Source organism: Quercus suber, unplaced genomic scaffold (assembly GCF_002906115.3).
Source record: "Quercus suber isolate HL8 unplaced genomic scaffold, Cork oak 2.0 scaffold_300, whole genome shotgun sequence".
In the NCBI taxonomy this organism is placed as follows: Eukaryota; Viridiplantae; Streptophyta; class Magnoliopsida; order Fagales; family Fagaceae; genus Quercus; species Quercus suber.
In genome coordinates this window covers 828,026-852,243 of record NW_027069756.1, presented here as the reverse complement: position 1 = coordinate 852,243, position 24,218 = coordinate 828,026, and the positions used below count along the sequence as shown (strand labels likewise).

The 24,218-nt window shown below is 35.3% G+C and overlaps 2 protein-coding genes and 1 long non-coding RNA gene across 7 annotated transcripts; all 3 read right to left on the bottom strand.

Moving 5' to 3' along the window:
- Positions 1-5,532: 5,532 nt before the first annotated feature.
- On the bottom strand, positions 5,533-8,403 carry LOC111987163 (uncharacterized). 2 transcript variants are annotated; one of them, XR_002880253.2, is made up of 3 exons: positions 7,405-8,403; positions 5,881-5,966; positions 5,533-5,772 (listed from the first exon to the last, which is right to left on the bottom strand). XR_002880253.2 is itself a non-coding variant. In XM_024018871.2 (2 exons), the coding sequence occupies exon 1, from the start codon at positions 8,153-8,155 to the stop codon at positions 7,406-7,408; it is 750 nt and encodes a 249-aa protein (XP_023874639.1). In that variant the 5' UTR covers positions 8,156-8,403; the 3' UTR covers positions 5,533-5,966; position 7,405. The 2 variants fall into 2 exon arrangements, 1 of the variants encoding a protein (XP_023874639.1); XM_024018871.2 differs by having other exon boundaries at positions 5,533-5,966.
- A 2,990-nt stretch (positions 8,404-11,393) lies between these two features.
- On the bottom strand, positions 11,394-23,314 carry LOC112017491 (ribonuclease MRP protein subunit POP4). 4 transcript variants are annotated; one of them, XM_065782388.1, is made up of 9 exons: positions 23,131-23,305; positions 21,929-22,192; positions 21,253-21,329; positions 20,858-21,156; positions 19,981-20,049; positions 19,771-19,829; positions 16,493-16,594; positions 15,404-15,524; positions 11,394-11,681 (listed from the first exon to the last, which is right to left on the bottom strand). In XM_065782388.1, exons 2-8 carry the CDS (start codon positions 22,134-22,136, stop codon positions 15,424-15,426), a joined length of 915 nt encoding a protein of 304 aa, XP_065638460.1. In that variant the 5' UTR covers positions 22,137-22,192; positions 23,131-23,305; the 3' UTR covers positions 11,394-11,681; positions 15,404-15,423. The 4 variants fall into 4 exon arrangements, with proteins under 4 accessions (XP_065638460.1, XP_065638462.1, XP_065638463.1 ...); XM_065782390.1 differs by having other exon boundaries at positions 20,858-21,123; positions 23,131-23,295; XM_065782389.1 differs by lacking the exon at positions 11,394-11,681 and adding an exon at positions 12,641-13,038 and having other exon boundaries at positions 23,131-23,309.
- LOC136071298 (uncharacterized) lies at positions 18,929-19,726 on the bottom strand. Its single transcript, XR_010632575.1, has 2 exons — positions 19,380-19,726; positions 18,929-18,998 (listed from the first exon to the last, which is right to left on the bottom strand). It is a non-coding gene; the product is annotated as an uncharacterized LOC136071298 (long non-coding RNA).
- Positions 23,315-24,218: the final 904 nt, after the last annotated feature.

The following is a 24,218-nucleotide window of genomic DNA, read 5'->3' as shown; positions in this document are numbered from 1 at the left end:
GGGATTTAGAGGGTAAGGTTGCGTAGTTGGGTCTTTGTACTAGGAACTACCTAAGGTAGGAAATCCAAAGCCCACATCACAAATAGATTGTAAGCCAAAGTGAGGACCGGCCCATCAACCTCATTTTTGGCACGCATAATATATATATATATATATTTTACAACTAAAAAAAGACTTATAGATGAAGATGGCTTGCAGAATTCTTAAAAAGTTGGTCCACTACCACTAGCTTGGTCTTTTGTGGAATTCTAATGGCAAGTCATTAATTTCATTCAGAAAATCTGATGCTAATGTTAGGGTCTAGGGTTGTGGGAGCATTCATGTTTACTTTCCTGTAACTATTCTATTTTACCATCTTAAAAATTACTTTATCAATTATACTATATTATTTTATAACACACTCAATATCCCAACTTTTATTTATCTCATCTATTTATTAAAATATTAATTTCACCAACTCTTTCACTCTCTTCCTCTTCATATAAAATAATTAAAAATATCCATTCACCACCTTAAAATACGATATAAACCTTTTATTGCAAGTTGCTACAGTGTAGCACAATTGCAATTTTTTTTTTTTTTTTTTTTTGCAATTGCAAGACTTTGCAAGATTGGGTAAATGGGGAGTTTTAGGGCTATAATACTAAATATTACCTATATGGCATTTATAAGAGTCAATGTGAACGCCAACATATAAATCCAATGTAAACGCTAACAGCACCAATGAAAGTAAGTCGAGTCTACTTTGGGCTGTGGGGCAGCTACCACTAAAAGATGAAGTTTGACTAGAAACTTCTTTCAGTAATTCTGCNCTTTAGACTTTGTGTTTTCATTTTTTTAAAAATTGTTTGTGAATGATAGAAAATGCTAATGAATATGCTTAAAAGGTAATGGTTTTTTTTTTTTTTTTTGCATTAAATAAATATTATGAATATTTTGATCAAACACACATTATACCTTTATAATAATAATAAATTTTCGTGTGAAACACAAATTTACGACTAGTGTGTGCATACATACATAATATATTATATACATATATATATGGCACAAGGGTCCCCAAGCCCACTTGAGCCATAAACTTCAACCCTATAGTGTGGCCCATGGTTCCAACCCCTTTGTTTGAAGTTGGCCCTAGGCTTGTTAAGGCCATGGTCTTGGGATCCGTGCCTCTATGCTTGACCCAAGGCCCATTGGGCATGCAATCTTGAACTATACACCTCATGGTACATAGCAAGAGGCCTTCTCGGCCAACACATCTTAGTCGGGATAGTGATCACTCAGGGATACTACATCTTGGCTACTCGGTAATGCCTTGGGGAATACGTTGCCAAACGTCCCCTTTAAGGTTGGAACTAGTTCCAAAGCCACCACTCCTATTCCTAACTAAACACCCACTTAAAAGAATGGAATTAGACCTCCATACCCACTAATAACTTTGAGTAATCATAACACCTCCACTAATCCTGAGCTATAAATAAGAGATGAAAATGAGAAAGAGGGGTTTTTGGGGGAATGTGAAATGGTTCTAAGGGAGAGAGAGAGAGCACCAAAAGAGTAGTAATAGAGAAAGGAGAGGGATTTAGAGGGTAAGGTTGCGTAGTTGGGTCTTTGTACTAGGAACTACCTAAGGTAGGAAATCCAAAGCCCACATCACAAATAGATTGTAAGCCAAAGTGAGGACCGGCCCATCAACCTCATTTTTGGCACGCATATATATATATATATATATATTTTACAACTAAAAAAAGACTTATAGATGAAGATGGCTTGCAGAATTCTTAAAAAGTTGGTCCACTACCACTAGCTTGGTCTTTTGTGGAATTCTAATGGCAAGTCATTAATTTCATTCAGAAAATCTGATGCTAAAAAAATGAAAACACAAAGTCTAAAGACTTGGTAGCAATATGCTTATGTTCCTTAGTATTTGCATTTGCAAAAAAATTAATAAAAGCATTACTTAAAGCATAAAAATAATCTATAAACCCCATATAACATTTGAGTTAAATTTATATGTAAATAAGCATGAAGAACCTAAAATATTGGATTAAAGAGGATTAATATATTTATATAATAGTGGATGTGAACAATACTAAAAGTTAATCATTTTTCCAAATGTTTAAAAAGTTTTATTTTTGTACCCCCCCAAAAAAGAGTTTTATTTACAAAAGAACTTTTGTAATCTTCATGAAAGATCCCCCGTTAGTTATTCTCACAATTTATTCAAACTACCCAAAAAAAAAAAAAAAAAATACAAATCATACTATCCATATTACATTACAAGTCAACCATCCTAAAATCCATCAAGATTCTTCCAAAAATGCATAACATTTATAGTTTAGCCTCAGGAATGGGAGCTTTGGGAGCTTCCTAGTTAGAAAATTGGTACTCTTTCTAGTATTTGCGGATTTCTTTGCCCGACATATTACAATCAATTAGCATGAAACATTAAATTGTTTCACACTACAATTTGAAAGAAGACGCATGAGTAGAAACTTGAAAGTTTAAATTACACTTATGGTACTCAACCTTGCCCCATATTTCAGAATGGTATGTTATTTTTACAAATGTTTCATTTTAGTCCTTAACATTTATTCGTGTGCCCAAAAGGTCCCTGCAGTCTTAAGTGGCAAAGGAAAACATTAAACTAATGCACTAATACTGACTTCAAGCGACCACACCCCTAAGAGCATCCGCATTTGGATGGCTATATGCCAAATGCAAAGCATATTTGGCATACAAGCCCAAAACACACCCAGCAGCTGGAAGGCTATATCTCATATGCAAAAAAAAATTTGAACAACCAAGTACAGTTTGCGTGAGTCACATTAAAATATGGCACAACCAAGACCTTCATCCTCTAGTAACAAAGGACTTTAATCTGAACAAATAATTCTTGACTTGGCCGAGTGGGGGTGGCATCGCCCATACTTAACTCACATAAGATTTAGACCAAAAACATGTAACTTCAAGAGGCGGTAATGAACAATAGTTCATTAGAAGATAAACAGGCAATGAGACAGCCCATACACACAAAAACACACCCATTCCAGTCCTCTTCAAACTTTTAGGCATCCTTTTATTCAGGTATGTCAAGTGGCGAGGTTATTTCTGGCAGCAGAAACAAGCCACTGGAAATAGATGCAAGGTACAATTCTTAAATAGTCCATGAGATGAATGAATTCATCCTCAAAAACTAGTTTCGCAATAGATCTTAAGAGTCAAAAAGAAATTTTTACTCAAAAGAGAAGCAAGTTAGGGACAACTGAGTGTAACTTGCCTGAATGCATTTCTTGCAAGTTAAAGAAAATAAGGAAAGCTGTTATAACAAAGAATGCCTGCACTATGAAGGAACCTAAACTAATCTCTATAACTTGCCAAAAGTAATACAAGTGAGATGCATTAACATCAGCCACCCTTGATGTTGACAATCCATACAAGAAAGCCTCGCACTTCTTGTTCTTCGTCCTCATTACCCCCAACAAGTCTAAACCAAAAATAAAAACCAAAGATCAGGTATTGAAATTGTCAAGCATTATTTTACCAGTATAGTGGTTCAGTAACATTGTTGCCTTGGGACAATAGGCTGTTTATGTGATACATCTAAACACATCGTCCAGGTTTAAAATAACTGACACATATTTTCTGCCAGTTGCCATGTGAGAAGCAATCTATTTCATACTAGATGGAGCATGCAGATCATTAGTGCATCTCAACAATTGAAGTGCAAGTTAATGGCGTTATAATTGCCCAATTTCCACTGACTGTCTAGTACCCCCCTGCCCATTACATGTTTAGGGAACCATCATCTAAATCAATTTAAAAGTTAACATCCTTCTTCTCATTTCTCTATGGCTTTCTCTACTCAATTCCAACATTTTCACGCTTAAACCCCTAATCTGCAGAAGAAAAAGAAGGCCAGAAGAGTTGCTTCACACTGTTTTTGGCCATATGAATACGGAAAACAAAATTTTCTTCGAATAGGAAGAGAAGATGATCACTACCAATCAAGATTCACTTACATCCCTCTCTGTCCTCTGTTGCCATAAACATCATTATCCATTGCACCTCAGTAATGAAAATTCCATTCTTGATTAGACAGGTATACTCAACCCCACTATCACAACAAAACTGTTGCCAACTTGTAATAACGAAGTAACCTGCAGCCCCCATCACAGGTATACTCATTGACACTACTTTCACTTTCATTATCAGATCTAACTTCTAAGCTGTCAGCCCAAATAACAGTCCTCTTCATTTATGATATTCAAATGCTTATATTCCACTTGAGAGAGTAAGTGAAAAGGTTTTACAAATTTGTTACTTAAAGATCTTTTCATATACTTTCCTGAGATAATTTCAAATTTTTCGAGTTCATCTGTATTTTGCTCATCATATTTGTAGCACCAAGCTTTTATATAGAAACATATAAGCATGTAGAACAGAAGCAACCTTTTCACTGGAGTACCACAAACATGTGGAGTTTAGATGCATCTACAAAATAGCACAGTGTGATCATAAATTTGGAAATGAACCGTTTACAAAAATTGAATCCCAGGTACACAAGACAAAGTGGAACTCAATATTCAACCAGCCTATGATCATTCAATAGTTGGGGTAGGGGGATTTGAACCCTGGACGTCTCCATTGGAAATACTAAAAGGTGCTAGTTGAGCTACAATCCCCCTCCCCCAACAAAAAAGAAAAGAAAAAAAGAAAAAAAAGAGCTTTATTTACAAAAGAACTTTTGTACTCTTCATGAAATATCCCGTTAGTTATTCTCACAATTTATTCAAACTACATAAAAAAAAATATACAATTTTCATCTATCCGTATTTCATTACAAGTCAACCATCCTAAAATCAATCAAGATTTTTCCAAAAATGCACAACATTTATACGTTTAGCCTCAGGAATGGGAGCTTTGGGAGCTTCCTAGTTAGAAACTTGGTACTCTTTCTAGCATTTGCGGATTCCTTTGCATCAGATAACACAATCAATTAGCATGAAACATTAAATTGTTTCACACCATAATTTGAAATAAGACCCATGAGTAGAAACTTGAAAGGTTAAATTACACTTATGGTACTCAACCTTGCCCCATATTTCAAAATGGTATGTTATTTTTTACAAATGTTTCATTTTAATTCTTAACATTTATTCGTGTGCCAAAAAGGTCCCTAAAATCAACTGATGGATGGAAAAGTCTTAAGTGGCAGAGGAAAACATTAAACTAATGCACTACTACAGTACTATTGACTTGGCGTGACCACAACCCTAACTAAACGGTCAAGTACAGTTTGCGTGAGTCGCATTAATCTGAACAACCAAGACCTTCATCCTCTAGTGACCAGAGGACTTCAATTTGAACAAATAATTATTGACTTTGCCGAGAGGGGTGGCATCACCCATACTTAACTCACATAAGATTTAGACCAAAATCCAAAAACATGTAACTTCAAGAGGCGGTAGTTCATTAGAAGATAAACAGGCAATGAGACAACCCACGCACAGAAGAACACACCCATTCAAGTCCTCTTCAAACTTTTAGGCATTCTTTTATTCAGGTATGTCAAGTGGTGAGGTTATTTCTGGCAGCAGAAACAAGCCACTGGAAATAGATGCAAGGTACAATTCTTAAATAGTCCATGAGATGAATGAATTCATCCTCAAAAACTAGTTTCACAATAGGTGTTAAGAGTCAAAAAGAAATTTTTACTCAAAAGCCAAGCAAGGTATGGGCAACTGAGTGTAACTTGCTTGGATGCATTTCCTGCAAGTGAAAGAAAATAAGGAAAGCTGTTATAACAAAGAATGCCTGCACTATGAAGAACCCTAAACTAATCTCTATAACTTTCCAAAAGTAATTCAAGTGAGATACATTAACATCAGCTGCCCTTGATGTTGACAATCCATACAAGAAAGCCTCGCACTTCTTGTTCTTCATCCTCATTACCCCCAGCAAGTCTAAGCCAAAAATAAAAACCATAGATCAGGTATTGAAATTGTCAAGCATTATTTTACCAGTATAGTAGTTCAGTAACATTGCATTGATAATAAATGTTTAACATTGTTGCCTTGAAACATTAGGCTGTTTATGTGATACATCTAAACACATCATCCAGGTTTAAAACAACTGACATGTATTTTCTGCCAGTTGCCATGTGAGAAGCAATCTATTTCATAATAGATGGAGTACGCAGATCATTAGTGCATCTCAACAATTGAAGTGCAAGTTAATGACGTTGTAATTGCCCAATTTCCACTGACTGTAAGAGAAGATGATCACTGCCAATCAAGATTCACTTACACCCCTATCTGTCCTCCGTCACCATGAACATCATTACCCATTGCTCCCCTCAGTAATGAAAATTCCATTCTTGATTAGACAGGTATACTCAATCCCCACTATCACAACAAAACTACTGCCAACTTGCAATAATGAAGTAACCTGCAGCCCCCATCACAGGTATACTCATTGATACTACTTCCACTTTCATTATCAGATCTAACTTCTAAGCTGTCAGCCCAAATAAATGATATTCAAATGCTTATATTCCACTTGAGAGAGTAAGTGAAAAGGTTTTACAAATTTGTAACTTAAAGATCTTTTCATATCCTTTCCTGAGTTAGTTCCAAATTTTTTGAGTTAATCTGTATTTTCCTCATCATATTTGTAGCACCAAGCTTTTATATAGAAACATATAAGCATGTAGAATACAAGCAACCTTTTCACTGGAGTACCACAAACATGTGGAGTTTAGATACATCTACAAAATAGCATAGTGTGATCATAAATTTGGAAATGAACCATTTACAAAAATTGAATCTCAGGTACACAAGACAAAGTGGAACTCAATATTCAACCAGCCTATGATCATTCGATAGTTGGGGTAAGGGGATTTGAACCTTAGATGTCACCATTGGAAACACCAAAAGGTGCTAGTTGAGCTACAAGGCTCTTGGCTTCAACCAACCTATGATCTATGTATTTAATCAGCTTACTATCAATAACCTGTTTATTAGGTTCTTGTTGCAGGAGATCTTGGAACATGCGTGTGCATACAAATAGGTCGCCATTCGCCAACTACTAATAAGGGCAAAGAGTGGATTCTAGATCATATCATTTGTCATGTAGTCATTCCCTATATTGGCTCCACTAAGCTACAACATTTCCCTTCTAGCCAACTAAAAGTCTAGAAACCTTACTACACTCTATCCATAATCTCTAAGAACTCTTTCAAACATTAATATCTTAGCAGCACTGAGCTCCAAACATTTAGGCTACATATCAAGCATAAGTTAACACCTATATTTTTACGAAACCAATTCAATCACATTTCACATATCAACATACAAAAACTCAAAAATTCACAAAAATGGCAAGACTACTTTACAACATTACCTCATTCCATCGAAACATTGGCGCCAACTTCCTTCATCTTAGCAATAATCGACTTGGCCTCCTCCTTAGTCACGCCTTTCTTCAAAAGCGTAGGCGACTTCTCCACCAAATCCTTAGCTTCCTTCAACCCCAAATCGGTAAAAGTCCTCACTTCCTTGATTACCTTGATCTTCGCCGCGGCATCGAACCCTTCGAGCTTCACATCGAATACAGTCTTCTCCGCCTTCTCCTCCACCTTCTTCGCCGCACCACCGCCCTTCCCCTTCAGTCCTCCAGGGACCATCCCTGGCATCATCACCATCATCGTCGGCATCTCAGTGATCCCCAATCTATCGCGAAGAACTTCGACGAGGTCCGAGACCTCGAGGAGAGTGAGACCCGAGAGCTCATCGACGATCGCCGAGACTTGCTCTGATGGAGCTGGTGGCTTCGATTCCTGAGCAGAAGAGGTTGAGAAAGATGGGAGCTTGGATTGGATTAGGGCTAAGAGGTTACGATTAGGGTTTTGAGTTGTGTGGAAATTGGGGCTAGGGTTTTGGGGGAGAGATTTGTGAATGTGTGAAATGAATCGTAAATACCTCATTTTGTGCGGGCGTATTGGTAAATATGGACAAATGTTTATACGAGCATTGTTGGAGTCGATGAGGTTGATAGTGATAAAGCTGCTTTCATGGCTTTTGAAGAAATGAAGCTGAGAACTGAGAAGAAATGACCGACACTGATTGGAATAACAGATGAGTAATACTAGCATTAAAGGTTCAAAGATCTAAAACAAAAACCAAAAGGGAAATAAAGAAAAGGAAAAAATTGAAAGCAAGCGAAGAAGCATAGAAATGTGAGATTTGAGGAAAATGCAAAGTGAAATAGAGAGAGAATCAAAGAAGCGCGGTAGAGAAAAATGAATAGGCTACATGAGAGAAGGAGAGAAAAGAAAAGAAACCTCGGTGGGAAGTAAACGCACGCCCCTCCCAATATCAAAACAATACTTATGCCTTATGACAGTCACATACACGGATTCATATCCCGTGCAATACCCAATTGCTTTAATCCTAGCCATTCAATTGATCTAATGCTCAAGAATTGGACAGCTCATTAGACACGTCAGCCTCATTTTTTCTCTGCTCTTTCAATTTCTCCTCTCTCTCTCTTCTTCTATTCAAAAATTTCAGAAACTCTCTCTGACTCTCTCTCTTCCAGTTCCAGCCGAACATGCCTCAAAAAAAAGCCACCAGTGATGCTCCGGTTACCTCTCCACCGAAGAATGAATGTGAACCTACAGTGTTTCAGCTACCCACCCAAATGTGATTAGATCTGATAATCAAATTTATGAATTTTTTTTTTCTTTGCCAAAGATCATCCCTTTGTTTCATTTATAGTACTAAAAATTATCTATTTCTTTTATTGCTTTTTTTTTTTTTTTAAATTTTTAAATCTGATTTATTTATTGTTGAATGTTTTTGAGATTTTTATAATGGGTGTGAAGCCCAGTACCAGTAGAGTGTGCGTGTGTGTTAATGGCCAAGGACTGGCTGGTGGAGATTTTATTAGGTTGTGTCCTCTGATGCCGATGTTTGGTTGCTGGGTTTATCGGTTCCTTGTGTTATGTTTTTGTTTTCATTTCATGAGTTTCAAGGGGAAAAAGAAATTAGTGTTTNGAACAGTTCTTATATATTTCTCTCAAATTTGATTACAAATTCAATTCCTGATTGCTGCAGTGTTTTTCCCTTAATTTCTCGATCACTTCTCCATGGAGGGTCTCTTACATTATATAGTTCCCTTTAGACGATTTTGGCCCTTCACTTGTTAATCGTCTAAGCCACTACTTAAGTGCTTATCCCATCAAACACCCTTTCAGGCCCTTTGTGAATTGGGACAATCAAGGCAACACTGTTTAGGGGTCTTCCCTACATTAATGCAACAAGAAAGTTAGCTGCAGAGTATTTAATGCGTGGTAACAACTTTCTCTTGTGATATTTCATGGTCTCCCTCTATCTTGGTTCCTTCTAGATACTTATCCTCATTAGTGGAATCGTTTAGAACGTTACTTCTGGTGTCAGATCACACCTTCTGACCTCAACTTTGCTCAGCCGAGGAAGTATTCCTCCTTAGACAGCCTTCTCGATGGTCATGATCAAATCTCACCTCTTTACTTATCAACACAGATTCTTAGGAAGGTGTTTACCCCGTTCTCGAACTACTTAATGTCCTCAAAATTGGGCCCCTGGCCCAATATATATATAAATATGCATTCATGGCCTATCACCCCTACAATTATTATTATTATTATTATTATGTTTTTCTTCTTCTTCTATTTTTTGTTTTTTTGATTACTTGGCAAAACTAATTGGTTTTTTAAGTAAAATATTAAAGCATAAGACTTTCAATTTTTTTAGTTTATGTTATTTCCTTATAGAATAGTTGTTGGGTCCTAAAAGTTTAAAAATAATCTTAAGGTGGGTGAGGTGAAGAGTGACAATAATTGTACTTCTACCAACTTTTTCAATTCCTACTACATGGTACACCTTCACATGTGCAATAACTCCCATTTGGTAGATGATGTTGCTTCAAAAGACATGAAATTTGTTTATATGGAAATGTAATAGTTGAAGGGCAAGGGCGGAGGCACTTGAAGGCTAGGGTGGTCATAGGACCACCCTAGCCTAAAATTATATATATATATATATATATAATAATTTAAAATTTTTATATTGTTCTACCCTTTAAAAAAATTTGGCAACACCCTCAGTTTTTTTTTTTATGCCAATAAAATTAAACTTTGCTCCATAATTTTTTCTACTTAACAATATATTGGGGCTTTCTAGTAAAAAGAAGCACAAAAAAATTTTGAACTAAAATCTGAGAAAAAAAAAATTATAACATAGCAATTAGCAAGTCCAAATGCCCAATAGACCCCATGAAAAAAGCCCAAGATCAATATCTTTTATACACCGTGTAATTTATGCTTCTTAAGGAACACCTGAGAAAAATTCATGAAGCCGCTATTGTTGAAGGGTGTGACTCTTAGAATTGATATACATATCCACAACAAACATGTATTTTACTAGATTCTCAGAAAAAAAAAAAAAAAAAAAAAAAAAAAAAAAGTCTTTTACTAACGGGCGCATACTTGTACAAATACCCTAAGATAATTATTTAGGACAAATTATATAATTTGTACAATTTCTCTCTCACAAAACTCAAGTCACTACATCTATGAAGTAACATCATCCACCAAATGAGAAGTTATTGTACGTGTGAGGGTGTATCATATTCATCCCAATTGTATACAATATTATTAAAATGAAGTTTTTAAAGAAAACAAATGATAATTTTTTTAATGGATTCTTCGATTTTGTATATTATGAAAATGCAAGTATCTGTATGATTGGAAGATTCACATCCACATTTGCAGCTGATGTACTGTGATTAGTTTGAACCGAATAAAAATCTCTAATTTTTGCTAAAAATATTGAAATTTCAATGCTTTTTCTTGGTAAAAAGAAAAGAAAAGAAGGTTGAAAAAGGGGTGCAGCTAACGCTGCAATTTCTGTACTGCCTTTTTATGATATGGAAAGAGTGGTGGTGAAGAGAGGGCAGTTTGCCGACGGAGCCAACCAATTTGTCTCATTGTAACTTGTATCTCTCTCTCTCTCACCAACTACCGCTTTCTCGGCATCATCATTCCTACTTTTCCTTTCACTGTTTTAGCAAAGTGCAAATCATCTTCTCACTCGCAATCACCTTTTTCCATAAAAATAACAACCATACGATTACACTACAAATCCGAATCAAACTGTTAACAACATTCAAGATCTAAGAACATCCACTCTTTAGGGCACTTGCCATGACATTGTATTGGTTGTTTTATACTAGAAAAAGCATTACATTTTAATTAATCAAATTTAAAATTTATTCATATTTTAAACTACGTAAAATTATTACCTTAATAGTGTAAATTTGATTTTTTTTTTTAATGTATTTCAAAAAAGTAAATTTAAAATTTGTAAATTTGATTTATCTGTCTAAAAAGTAAAACCAAAACTGTCTCAGCTGCCTGCCAACCAAAAATTGTCACATCAATCATCCATGTTAAGACCCATCTCCTCGTAGAAATGAAAGAATAGGATATGACATGGTGAACTCCTCACCGCTAGATTCTACATTTTCATAGGACTTGATCTTAACGAATCTCTGAATGGGGCCAGCACTGATATTGATACACATTTTGTGCTTTCCTGTAGCTCCATCAAAGTTGGACCTAAATAAATTCTGAGTTTCTGGAATACAAAAAGAAAACCTATATTGAGTGAAATAGTTTTCCCTAATATGAATGAAGCAAAGTATCAATCTTTTATTCAAAATATGCAATGGTAGCATGTTTGAACCACCATAGTCCAGAAAATCAAAAAAATATAAGGAAGAAAGAATCTTAAATCTAGCTTTCCCATATATTGATGAGTCTGTTTAGATGAGCTTATTTTTATTGGATTCTCCTATTTAAAAATGTGTAAAATACAGTTTTACCTAAAATATGTGTCTTTTAAAAGTTGTACATAAGTTGATGATGAAAATAAACTGGGATTTAGGCTAAAACACATAGACCTATACCAAGCCATGGTCTCGCAATATGACACACCAACACATGAAATATATCATGTTTGAACAACCAAGAGACTAAATTCTCGGATAAATTTCCAATTTATGTATTTTTCCCATTTGGAATTAGGTACTTGAAGCCTAAATGATGCCGGAGATGCAAGAAAATTATTATTTAATATATTTATGTTTGCAAGTCAATTGTATTTTTATGTTTTAGGTCCTAATAGTTTATTGGGCTATTAGTATTTTAATTTGGGAAGCAAGGTTATTTTTGTAATAAGGCAATTAGAGTTTTCTAGCCAATTAGAACTAGGGTTTAGTAATCCTTTATAAGTAACCTATTGTACTTCTTGAGGAGATAGTTAATATTTTGATGAATGAAAAAAATGGTCGTTTGGTCTTTCTTTGGTCTGGTACTGACTCCAAGTCTACCCTAGGTGCTGACTCCTAGTGGTTTTCCCACTTGGTGCTAACTCCAAGCAATGCCTAGGTGCTGACTCCTAGGTCATATCTTTTATTTCCATTATTCCAATTTTGTTCTGGTTGTCCTGCGTCATATTTGGTATTAGAGCAAACACCGATCTATTTTGAAGCATCGTCACAGTCAATCCAAAACCATAAAAATATCACCCAAAAAAAAAAAAAAAAAAACTCCATTCACCGTATTTTTTTTTGCCACCAAAAGGTTACCCAACAAACCCCACGGCCAGACCTGGTTTGGTTCTTTCAAGAAGTTTCTTCGCCAGCCACCACCCATTGGAAAGCCAACGCAACCATCCCTCGTTTGTCAAATCGCACCACAGTGAGCCCCACCACCATCCTCTTCTTGATATTGCGCCATATGATCCTCAATTGCCCAGCACCATGCCTCCGCAATCCCTCCATAAACTAGCGAGTCCATCTCAAAGGTAACAATAACTAGCCTTTTATTTAATTTAAAAAACCCAGCACCCTATTTTCTGTTCAAACTCTTCACGACCATTTTTAATTTGCAACCCCACAGTGTTTTCCCACTAACAACTTGACCCGGCCCATCTGAAATAAAGAAATCAAATTGAAACCCATTAAACTACCTGACCAAGCCGAAACAACAAACTCACCATACACAGTCACACAAGCCAATGATCGGACCCATTTCATTAACAAGACCCCAAGCCTAGCTTTATACCCAAACCCTTAGCTCCAGTTAAAAAAAAAAAATTGAAAGCCCAAGCTTCAACTACCCAATTGCACCAAAAAAAAAAAAACCGGACAGCTTTTAACAAAACCAGTTACATGCCTTCTTTTCTTTTCTTTTTTTCTTTAAAAAAAAAAAAAAAAAAGATTCAACCCATTTTTTTTAACAAGCCCCCAACCTACCTTTTACAACATCAATTTTCTTTAAAAAAAAAAAGAAAAAAGGACAAGACCCAACTCATAGAATCCAAACCTGTCAACCAGCCCAGTCCTAGCAACTATTTGAGAGTAGTCCTAGAAGCCTATTCCAAGAAAATCACAACAACTATTTGTTGAGGCACTATTTTAGAAAATCATGGTAATATTAGAAGCACCTTATTTTGATGGTGATAATACTTATCCACAAGATTTTGTCAACTGGATGAATGGGACGGAGCAATTCTTTGAGCAAGCAAATTTTGCAGATAATAAAAATGTTAGGTATGCCAAGTTGAAGTTAAAAGGTAACGCAAAAAGGTTTTGGGAGAAGCTTGAATATTTCCGCTATATGGATTATGAACCTGCCATCAGTGTGTGGGAAGATATGAAAGAAAAGCTTTGTAATAAGTATTTGTCACCATACTATCGAGCTAAGTATCTACCCCAATCTCAGTGTGGTACTTTTCAAGTAGAAGCAAATACGATGAATCCTCATCCTCGTCCATTTCATGTCCTCAACGCACTTTTGAACAATCTACCAAGGAATTATCTACTAAGGAATTAAATGAGCTCATAAAAAATGTTCAAGACAGGATTGCTCAGATGAAGCAAAAAGAAGACTCAAACCGATTCAATTGGAAAACCAAGAATACTAGATCACAATGAACTTATTGCTGCCTTGATAGAAGACAATATTGATGATGATATCTTGGTCGTGGAGAATCCTCCAGCAACACCAAAACCTAATGTTGACACAGACGTACATGCTTTGACAAGTGTTGCTTTCACATGCGTGCAAGGAAATGAATCTATTGAAGAGCAGCAAGGTGAAGAGATGATGCCTAAAGAGATTATTATGTTAGAAGGTGCGCATGATATAAAAGTTGAAGTTGTTGAACGTGCTTCTGAACAATCCTCCACAGTCCTTGAAGACCTATATCTTGGTGAAGTCGAAGAGGTTAAAACTATAGTGGTTCCTATGGTTTATAAGGTTCAAGAAGAAATTATACTGATTCCACATATCGATTTTGTTATTCCAAATGAGTTTGATGTGGCGGAATTTAAGGTTTTTCTTTTCGCTGTGCTCCCTAAAGTGATTTTAGACTTGAAGCAAGTGTTATTTGTCAACATCCTAATCTTCAATGCTTTAAAACTCGAGGTCGTGTTTTTCTCCAACTAGAGGAGAATGATGCGGGAGAAGATGCAAGAAAATTATTATTTAATATTATTTATATTTGCAAGTCAATTGTATTTTTATGTTTTAGGTCCTAGTAGTTTATTGGGCTATTAGTATTTTAATTTGGGAAGTAAGATTATTTTTTAATAAGGCAATTAGGGTTTCCTAGCAAATAGAATTAGGGTTTAGTAATCATTTATAAGCAACCTATTGTACTCCTTGAGGAGATAATTGATATTTTGATGAATGAAAAAAATGGCCGTTTGATCTTTCTTTGGTTTGGTGCTAACTCCAGGTCTATCCTAAGTGCTGACTCTTAGTAGTTTCCTCGCTTAGTGCTGACTCTAAACAAGGCCTAGGTGCTGACTCCTAACTCATATCTTTTATTTTTCCGTTATTCCAATTTTGTTCTGGTTGTCCTGCATCACTAGTACTAGCATTGTACAAAAAACTCCCTTCCCAACAGAATAAATTCAAGCATTTTGCCCATTTGCAATTTTGGAGTTAGGTACTTGAAGCCAAGTACTAGCACTATCGAAAACATTTCCCATACCAATGAGCTCTAGCTCAACTGGCAATTCCTCCCTTTATAAGAGTTAGGTGGAGGGTCATCATGAGTTCAAAACTTATTGGGTGTGTGTGTGTGACTTGCAGAGAGGGTTTTGGGGGGGGGGGAAGGGAATATTTTCAAACAAACATGAAATTTATGCAAAGAAATGGAAAATCTTGGGTGTGCCAACAACAAATAGCACATCTTAACCATATTCACAGCCAAAAATCTAAGTAAGAATACAAGTTCTTGATAATTTGTGGGAAAATCTTGTATAATGAAAAAAAAAAAAAAATCACCTTGGTTGCAATGATGAATATCAATCACAAGCCCAAATTTCTTGAAGTGAGTTTGTCCCCATGCAATGTAACTTTCTAGCAATCAACTTGGAAAATAAAGACAGAAATCTTTTGGGCACAACTGAAAAAATATATTATAAAATTAAGCTTTAACCATCAGCATCCTCCAATATGAAATCAGAAGATAAGAAGAGAATGTAAATACACATAGAGCAATTATTGATCCAATAAATATAGAAATAGTGTCTCTTTAAAGCTTCTACCTCAGGGGCACACTCAGTTTGTTTTGCTTTCTACTATGCATTAAAGTGTTAGGCTCTTGTGAAGCATGGAAATTAAACCCTAATTTAGATGTGGTGTAAATGAACCACCCAAAATCTGGTGACTTTCATCACATATTTAGACTTTAAAATAAACCTTGTGTTTCCTTTTTCTTTTTTGTTGGGGGGGGGGGGGGGGGGGGGTGTTGGGGGAAGGGTGTTAGACAGTGGGGGCCTTGGTGCGATGGCAAGTAACTTCCACAAAAGGAGAGAAGTAGCGGGTTTGAGTAAAGAAATCAACCTCCAAAAAAAATTGGGGGTAAAGGCTGCCTACCTTCACCTTTTCAAGACCCCACAAAAGTGGGAGCTTTGTGTACTGGATACAACCCTTTAAATAGTTGAGGAGATGGGAGTTGAAGTTCAAACCACAAACATGGAGCACCACAAAGGATACCATTACTACTGGGCTATCACTTGAACCCTTTGTGTTTCTTAGTTTTACTAAATAGTAAGGCATACTCCTTCAGTTTTGCTCAATAGTAAGAGATTTCCCTGATTAAGATAATTATTTCACTACCTTGTCAATTTATAAATACTGGAAAATCATGGACATAAAATATACTAGTAAAACTTTTTATTTTGCCAGCTGCAGAGCTCCATTACTTCATATAAGATAAATTGTATAAAAGGCTATACAAGAGCATATACACAACGCATTCAATTTAAATCTTCCTAATGCATGCATATTTAGTATGAGACTATAAGAATATCAAAACTATAACTAATTATGGTAAAATTAGTTTGAAGTTGGGGCTGGTGGATGAATTACCTCGGAATACATCATCTTGTGTAATTATCCCAAATGTTTCTGCAGTTTCACGAATCATGATGCCGCTCACTCCAGTGAAAGAAGTTGCTTTACACTCAGCCACTGCAAGAAATTTGGAAGGAAACTGTAGTAAGTAATTAAATATAATAATATATAATAATAATATAAATAAATAAATAAATAAATAAAAGAGAGAGAGAGAGAGAGAGAGAGAGAAGTGCGGGAATTTTGAGCGTATATTTAGGTTTTTTTTTTTTTTTTGGTGTGGAAAGGTGGGGGGTCCTTTCATTTATTAATCTCTTTTACTGCAGCTGACACTGCTGATTAGTGTGCAGATTAAGTCTATGTGCGCATCAATCCATATAATTTAATAAGCTGGTGAACATTTGAATAGACTATCCATGGCCCTCAGATTGCACAGACAAGATATGATTGAACGTTCCTTTCAAAGTAAAATGACTCAAAGGAAAAAATATAAAAGGCAGGAGGGGGCGACTTAAAGGCTTGTGCCCTTTCAGTAAGGAGGTTTCAAAACACTCTTTTTCAACTACAAATTTATTAAATTTCACTTTTTTGTAGGTACAGCTTTTTCAAACAACCCTGTTATCAAAAGGCTGAAAAATAAGCTATACCAAACGGACAAAAAGGATATCCCCATGAACTTGAAGGGTCATGAAGTGTACCTCTCTGTGAATTTTGGAATTCTTGCCAGTAACAATCCATCAAGGGACACTGGTGGGGGAACTACCCGTGTATCTTTTTCCAACCAGGGTTTGCTTTTATATTCTCACTATCTTATATTTGTTCCATAGGACAATTTTTGCAGTTCTTTCCAAAGGCATAGTACTGAGCACACAGGTAAATGTTTGGTGTATCCATTGGGTTATGCCGTATAAAGTTATTGAGCTGTTAAATTCTTGGCAGAGCAAGTTCAATAGACATCGAAATATAGATTTATGGAGGTTTGCATCACATTGTTTGTTTTGGTTCTTATGGCGGGAGTAGAATGCTAGATGCTTTGAGGATTGTGAATGGTATATCCTTGATATAAAGTCTTTCTTCTTATGTACTCTCCTTGATTGAAGTTTAGTTTTACCATCTTGTTCTTGTTTGTCCCTCCCTGATCTTATTGATCATTGTAATCTGGGTTCTTGATTCTTGCCACTATAGTACATTTCTAGTGCACTTTGTTGGCTTTTTATTCTTAATAAAAATTTCTTACGATATTTATCAAAATAAAAAAAGAGTCTCCCACAAGTGACTGGATATTTACATGCAACCCAGCAATAGCACAAGTAGTAGGTTGTTGCCATTGTAGACCAATCCATCATGGGGATTTTGAGATGGAATTTGAAGCCTGGGATTTTGACATTCGATCATATTATAATAAATTAAGGGACTCTCCTTCAATTGTCTTTCCTTGGAAAGCTATATGGAAAGCAAAGGCCCCTAGGTGAGTTTCCTTTTTTGTTTGGTGTGTAGCTTGGAATAAGATCCTAACGGGTGATAACTTGAGATTGAGGAAATTGGTTTTTGTGGACTGGTGAATAATGTGCCGACATTTTAGAGAGATGGTAGACCACTTACTTCTTCAATGTGAGATGACCTATCGGTTATGGAGCTTTGTCTTTATAACTTTTGGCTTGCCTTGGGTTATACCTAGATCGATTTCAGAGCTACTTTTGGCTGGTGGAATTGGTTGGGGAAGCAATCGTCTCAGATTTGGAATTTAGTTCCGTTGTGCATCCTTTTGAGTATTTGGAAGGAACAGAATCGGCGGACTTTTGAGGATTTGGATAGTTCTGGTGATCAGCTGCTTGCTTCTTTTAGTGGAACTCTTTTTGATTGGTCTCGGGCATGGGGACTCACGACTAGTGATTGTCTCCCTTCTTTTCTTAGCTCTCTTTCTCTTTGTAATTAATATGCTGATTGGCTTTCTTTTTTGTTTTTTCTTTGGTTTCTTTTTCTTGTGTTTTCTAGGTTTGCTCTATGTTATTCATGCATAGAGTCGCCTTTCGTATATATAACTTTCTTACTTATCAAAAAAAAAGTAGACCAATCCATCATGGCATGATGCAGAAAGTAATAGGGACAGTAAAAGGCAGATAACAAGATTACACACCAAAATTACTTCTACGTTCTCTAGAAGCAAACAGCTACTAAAGGTTCCACAAGCACTCTTATTGCATAGATTGCTGTAAAAAGAGCATAGCATTACCTAGAATGAAAGCACCATGTAGATCTGCGTTGAGAAGACACTGAGCCAACTGATTTTTCCTGTAAGATAAAAAATAAAAATAAAATAATTATAAACCTGTATACTGAATGATAATAAGCACATAAAAGAAAGATAAACACATCCAAAAAAATTATAATAATAACGAAGGATAAGAAACTGCATGATTGCAATATCAGCATAGAAGGAAAATATTCCCACCCGATAGTTTTAAGCAGTTGCATCATGTAGCCTTTCCACATTTCATGCATAGGTCTAAAAACATCATACCTGTTATCCAAACACATCCAATAATAATTAGAACAAACTGTTTGAGAAAATTTAAAGGGAGAATCAACTTTGAAATGCATAAAAACAATTATTCTTCGGATTGCATCATATATAGAAGTAAACTTTAATTTCCATCTGTATTCTCTCATCATCTAAACATTCAAGAGTAAGTCAATTGTTATTTTCCTAATCTCTTCCTCCAAATTGTTGGACAAACTACAGCTGAAAATTCAAAACAGTTGGCAAGCATCAAACTAGTCAAGAGTGGAACAGGGAAAAACAGATCCCTCACATAAAGCCTCTCATAAAACATCAACCCTCTGAAGAGTATAACCAGTTCAACCAGCAGGATGGGATTATGTCTTGAAAATTATTGCTTACCTAGGTTTGACCCAACTACTTAAGAGGATGAAGTCATGGTACCAGTTCAAACAACTACTGCAGTGCAAATTACAAGCTTGCAACTCAACTGTCTGAGTGAGCAGTTTTGGCTCAACATTAGATAGAGATAGATGATCAACTTGATACAGCCTTCCCCAAATTCCCAGTCCAGCTTAGTATGCTTTCCAAAAAATAAGGCTATGTCCTTTTGAGAAGGGTGGCCTAAATACTTAGTTGTTCATGAAATAAAGTAGCCACCAGAGATACAGTGAGAATAATAATATCTAGATTGCAAGTATAGAAGAAGAAAAGGACCACAAAGTCACAACCACGAACAAAGAAGAGAAGCATTAAATTAACTAAGATTGCTGTAAAAAGAGCATAGCATTACCTAGAATGAAAGCACCGTGTAGATCTGCGTTGAGAAGACACTGAGCCAACTGATTTTTCCTGTAAGATCAAAAAAAAATTATAAACCTGTATACTGAATGATAATAAGCACATAAAAGAAAGATAAACACATCCAAAAAAAATTATAATAAAAACGAAGGACAAGAAACTGCATGATTGCAATATCAGCATAGAAGGAAAATATTCCCACCCGACAGTTTTAAGCAGTTGCATCATGTAGCCTTTCCACATTTCATGCATAGGTCTAAAAACATCATACCTGTTATCCAAACACATCCGATAATAATTAGAACAAACTGTTTGAGAAAATTTAAAGGGAGAATCAACTTTGAAATGCATAAAAACAATTATTCTTCGGATTACATCATATATAGAAGTAAACTTTAATTTCCATCTGTATTCTCTCATCATCTAAACATTCAAGAGTAAGTCAATTGTTATTTTCCTAATCTCTTCCTCCAAATTGTTGGACAAACTACAGCTGAAAATTCAAAACAATTGGCAAGCATCAAACTAGTCAAGAGTGGAACAGGGAAAAACAGATCCCTCACATAAAGCCTCTCATAAAACATCAACCCTCTGAAGAGTATAACCAGTTCAACCAGTAGGATGGGATTATGTCTTGAAAATTATTGCTTACCTAGGTTTGACCCAACTACTTAAGAGGATAAAGTCATGGTACCAGTTCAAACAACTACTGCAGTGCAAATTACAAGCTTGCAACTCAACTGTCTGAGTGAGCAGTTTTGGCTCAACATTAGATAGAGATAGATGATCAACTTGATACAGCCTTCCCCAGATTCCCAGTCCAGCTTAGTATGCTTTCCAAAAAATAAGGCTATGTCCTTTTGAGAAGGGTAGCCTAAATACTTAGTTGTTCATGAAATAAAGTAGCCACCAGAGATACAGTGAGAATAATAATATCTAGATTGCAAGTATAGAAGAAGAAAAGGACCACAAAGTCACAACCACGAACAAAGAAGAGAAGCATTAAATTAACTCAGAAGAAGAAGAAGAAAAATCATTAAGTAACAACCATGAACAAATCAGAGAAGTATTAAACTCACTTATGAAGCTCTTGGGGCAAATCAAATGATCCACATTTTTTATGCTGTTTCATGGACATGTGCTTTTTAGAACGCTTTGAATGCATCCGCAAAGCCCTGATATGAGAACCAGTACATATGCCACGTCCTTGTACATAATTATCAAGAAGGACGAAATGGTCAATATTTATTTTTCTGGACTTCTGCATGTACTTCTGAGCCGTATCACCATTCTGAAGAAGCTCGTGTAAAATCTTATCGACCATGTCTCCTTTTCTACTAGAAAGCTGCACGATGCCAGGCAGACGTGAGCCAAGGAGCTGAGAATATATCATCTCTTAATTCCGTAAAGCCAACTCACTAATTGAAGCAGCTCCAATGATCAAAGGCTCATGGTTCAGAAAGAAAAGATGTACCTTAATATTGGTTGCCAGCAGATTCTCATGTACAGCTTGAGAGAGCTGCAAATATGCTGGAGCATTTTCTTCAGGATCTGCATAAAACAAAAACAAAAAATTTGACTTCCATCTAATCAATTAGAATATATATAAGCACAAGGAGACAAGTACACATTACATTCCTTTTTTAAAATAAATTTTACTTAAAAAACTAAAACAAGTATATGCATGCCTAAAGCAATACCTTGTGAGTTGTGACACACAGTACATATAGAACCACGTTACATTACTTTTTTTAATACAATTCATAAAACAAAAACTATATGCAATTTTGCATGCCTAAAGCAGTACCTTGTTAAGCAGGGTGACTCCAGAAAGATCAAATGCATTCCCTTATAACAGAACTACAAAGTTTGGTTCTAGAACAACTATCTAGACAAAAACCAAAAAAGTGTATGGTATTAAAAAAAAAAAATGGGAGCCAATCTGGACACCCGAGTAGCCAAACTATTTATAACGGTTGTCTGTTGGACACTGGACATACAAAAATGAAGAATTTGAGACTGTTCTGAGACAGCCTTACAAGATGATATTTATTTCTTAATGAATAATTTTTTTTCCCTAATATAAGGGAGATCCTCAAAACCAAAGTTAGGCATATAAGAATTTTTGTTTTTAATTAAAAAAAAAATACCTTTCTTGTGTTGAGCATCAAATGAGGGAGTGACTGCTGCATCAGTTTTATCTGCTAAAGAAGTTGTCCTATGAGGTTCTTTTCCATCTTCATTTTTACTCTTTTTGTTCTTTTGTTGTAGCAGATCAGCCTCGACAAAGGCAAACCTCCGCTTCAATGCCTCCAAAGCATGTTTTCTTGGATCTTGAATAGCTGTTTCAGTAGCCATGGAAACTAGAATAGTTCACAGCCTTCCTCCTCACTATATGAAGAAAAACGAGCCACCTAAAAGGATGTGGAAAATGAGCTTGTTCAGAAACTTAAAATTAAAGATTTGAAAATTAAAAAATTTCAAGATTTGAACAATGTAGTTATGGGTCTCTCTCTTTTAAGAAAGCTACCATCTCAACCTATAGACACAATCACACATCTCAATAACAATCTTCTATCATCAATGGCTCAAGTCAATGGTTCAAATTACTCTCGAAGCCAGAGCCAATCTAGAGCTAAGCATGACCTGATAGCTCCTTGTGTTTAGAATTTACCCGTTTATGGTGAAAGAACATCATCACTAAAGCTATTATAATTCTAAACACAAAAAATACTTCAAACTTCATAGTCAGATGAGAATCATTGCATTATCACTGAAATTTTTATCAAACACCTTCACGCATACTCAAATCAAGTCTAAGAGAGAGAGAGAGAGAGAAACTCACATAGACAAACACTTAACGAGACACACACATGGAAACTCTTGGCAACTTTGGATTATGCCTAAGCCACATTGCAAAATTGGGTTATGGTTTTTGAGGTGAAATTGCTAGAGAAGACGTTTGAACTCTGAATAGGGAATTCTTCAGCAATTTTTATATTTTTTTATTTTTAGAATCAAATCCTAAAAATAAACACTTTTGAAACATATTGGCAAACAATGTTAGTATATGTAAGAATTCTAGACAATTGATCATGAACATTAAATTTGCCAATACCCTTCTAAGTCTCAAACAAATACATAAGCAAAATATAACAATGGAGAAATCAACAAGTCCCCAACTTTCAGTGAATTTTATTGATACCCAGAAAAGAATTTGGTCTAAAAAACACGAAAATCAACGAATTTTAGAGCATTCTTACACGAGAGGTTTAACATTATGCAGAAGCAACAAAGTATTGATTGAATAAAATGAGATTCAATGAAACTACATCAAATTTAATTTTCTTACCGACTCCGTATCCGAGCTCCGGCCGGAAAAACCCAAAGAGAACACTGCTCCCAATGATATCACCGCCGCTGCCGTTGCCTCTATAGACTCCTATACTGCAAGTCGTATCGTTTGAAGAGAGAAAAAGAGAAGCAGTCCAAATGTCCAATATCTATTGGATTTTCGCTCAAAATATTTAGCTGGACTAACTGGCTACTGGCTAGTCCAATTTTAATGTTTTTTTTTTTTTTTTAAGATGTCTTGGACTTGGTTCAATAACTTATTTATAAGCACTAGTTTACTAATTTTACCAAAATTATTTTTATATATACTTATTTAAATATATGTTCAAATTAGATAATTTGAATAAAAAAAAATGTAATTAAGGATCTATTTGAATTTGCCCTACCAACCCAACTAAATGCCTTATGTTGGCTTTTTGTAAGTTAATGGGTTGGAATAGACTAGTTTTTTTTTTTTCCTTATTTTGTATCTTGGGTTGAATTGAAAAAAAATTTCAACCCAAGTAATGTGATGCAACCCAAGGGAGGATGTTTAGACCAAGGGAACCATGAACCCTTGAAATATATATATATATATATATTTAAATATTAATATTACCAGTATATGTAAATATTGTTTTAAGTTTGGATTTAAAATTTTTATATTTAACCCTTCTAAAACTGAAAACTAACCATGACAAGCTAATGTTTGTCTAAATAATCTAAAAAATATTGTTTGTCATTATAATTTGAGTGTTTTATATTTGAAATCCATAGTTAAAAGTCTGAGACTTCGAGTTTTGAGTGATGTCATATGTATGATTACACTTAAAGGATTGTTTTGATGCTTTTATTATTATTGTTGTTATTGTTATTATGTTCTTCTTCTTCTTCTTCTTTTGGATTACTTGGCAAAACTAAATGGTTTTTTAAGTAAAAAAAAATATTGGACATATAATATTAAAGCATAAGACTTTCAATTTTTTTTAGTTTATGTTATTTCCTTTATAGAATATTGTGGGGTCCCAAAAGTTTAAAAATAATCTTAAGGTGGGTGAGGTGAAGAGTGACAATAATTATACTTTTACCTACTTTTTCAATTCCTAC

Coding starts and splice junctions, on each gene's coding strand:
- LOC111987163 (XM_024018871.2), bottom strand. CDS start 8,155: ATGCTAGTATTACTCATCTGTTATTCCAATCAGTGTCGGTCATTTCTT.
- LOC112017491 (XM_065782389.1), bottom strand. CDS start 22,136: ATGGCTACTGAAACAGCTATTCAAGATCCAAGAAAACATGCTTTGGAG. Junction 20,050..20,857: donor TTGCCCCAAGAGCTTCATAA/GTGAGTTTAATA, acceptor TTTGGATAACAG/GTATGATGTTTTTAGACCTA. Junction 15,525..16,492: donor ACAAGATGATGTATTCCGAG/GTAATTCATCCA, acceptor ATATTTTTTCAG/TTGTGCCCAAAAGATTTCTG.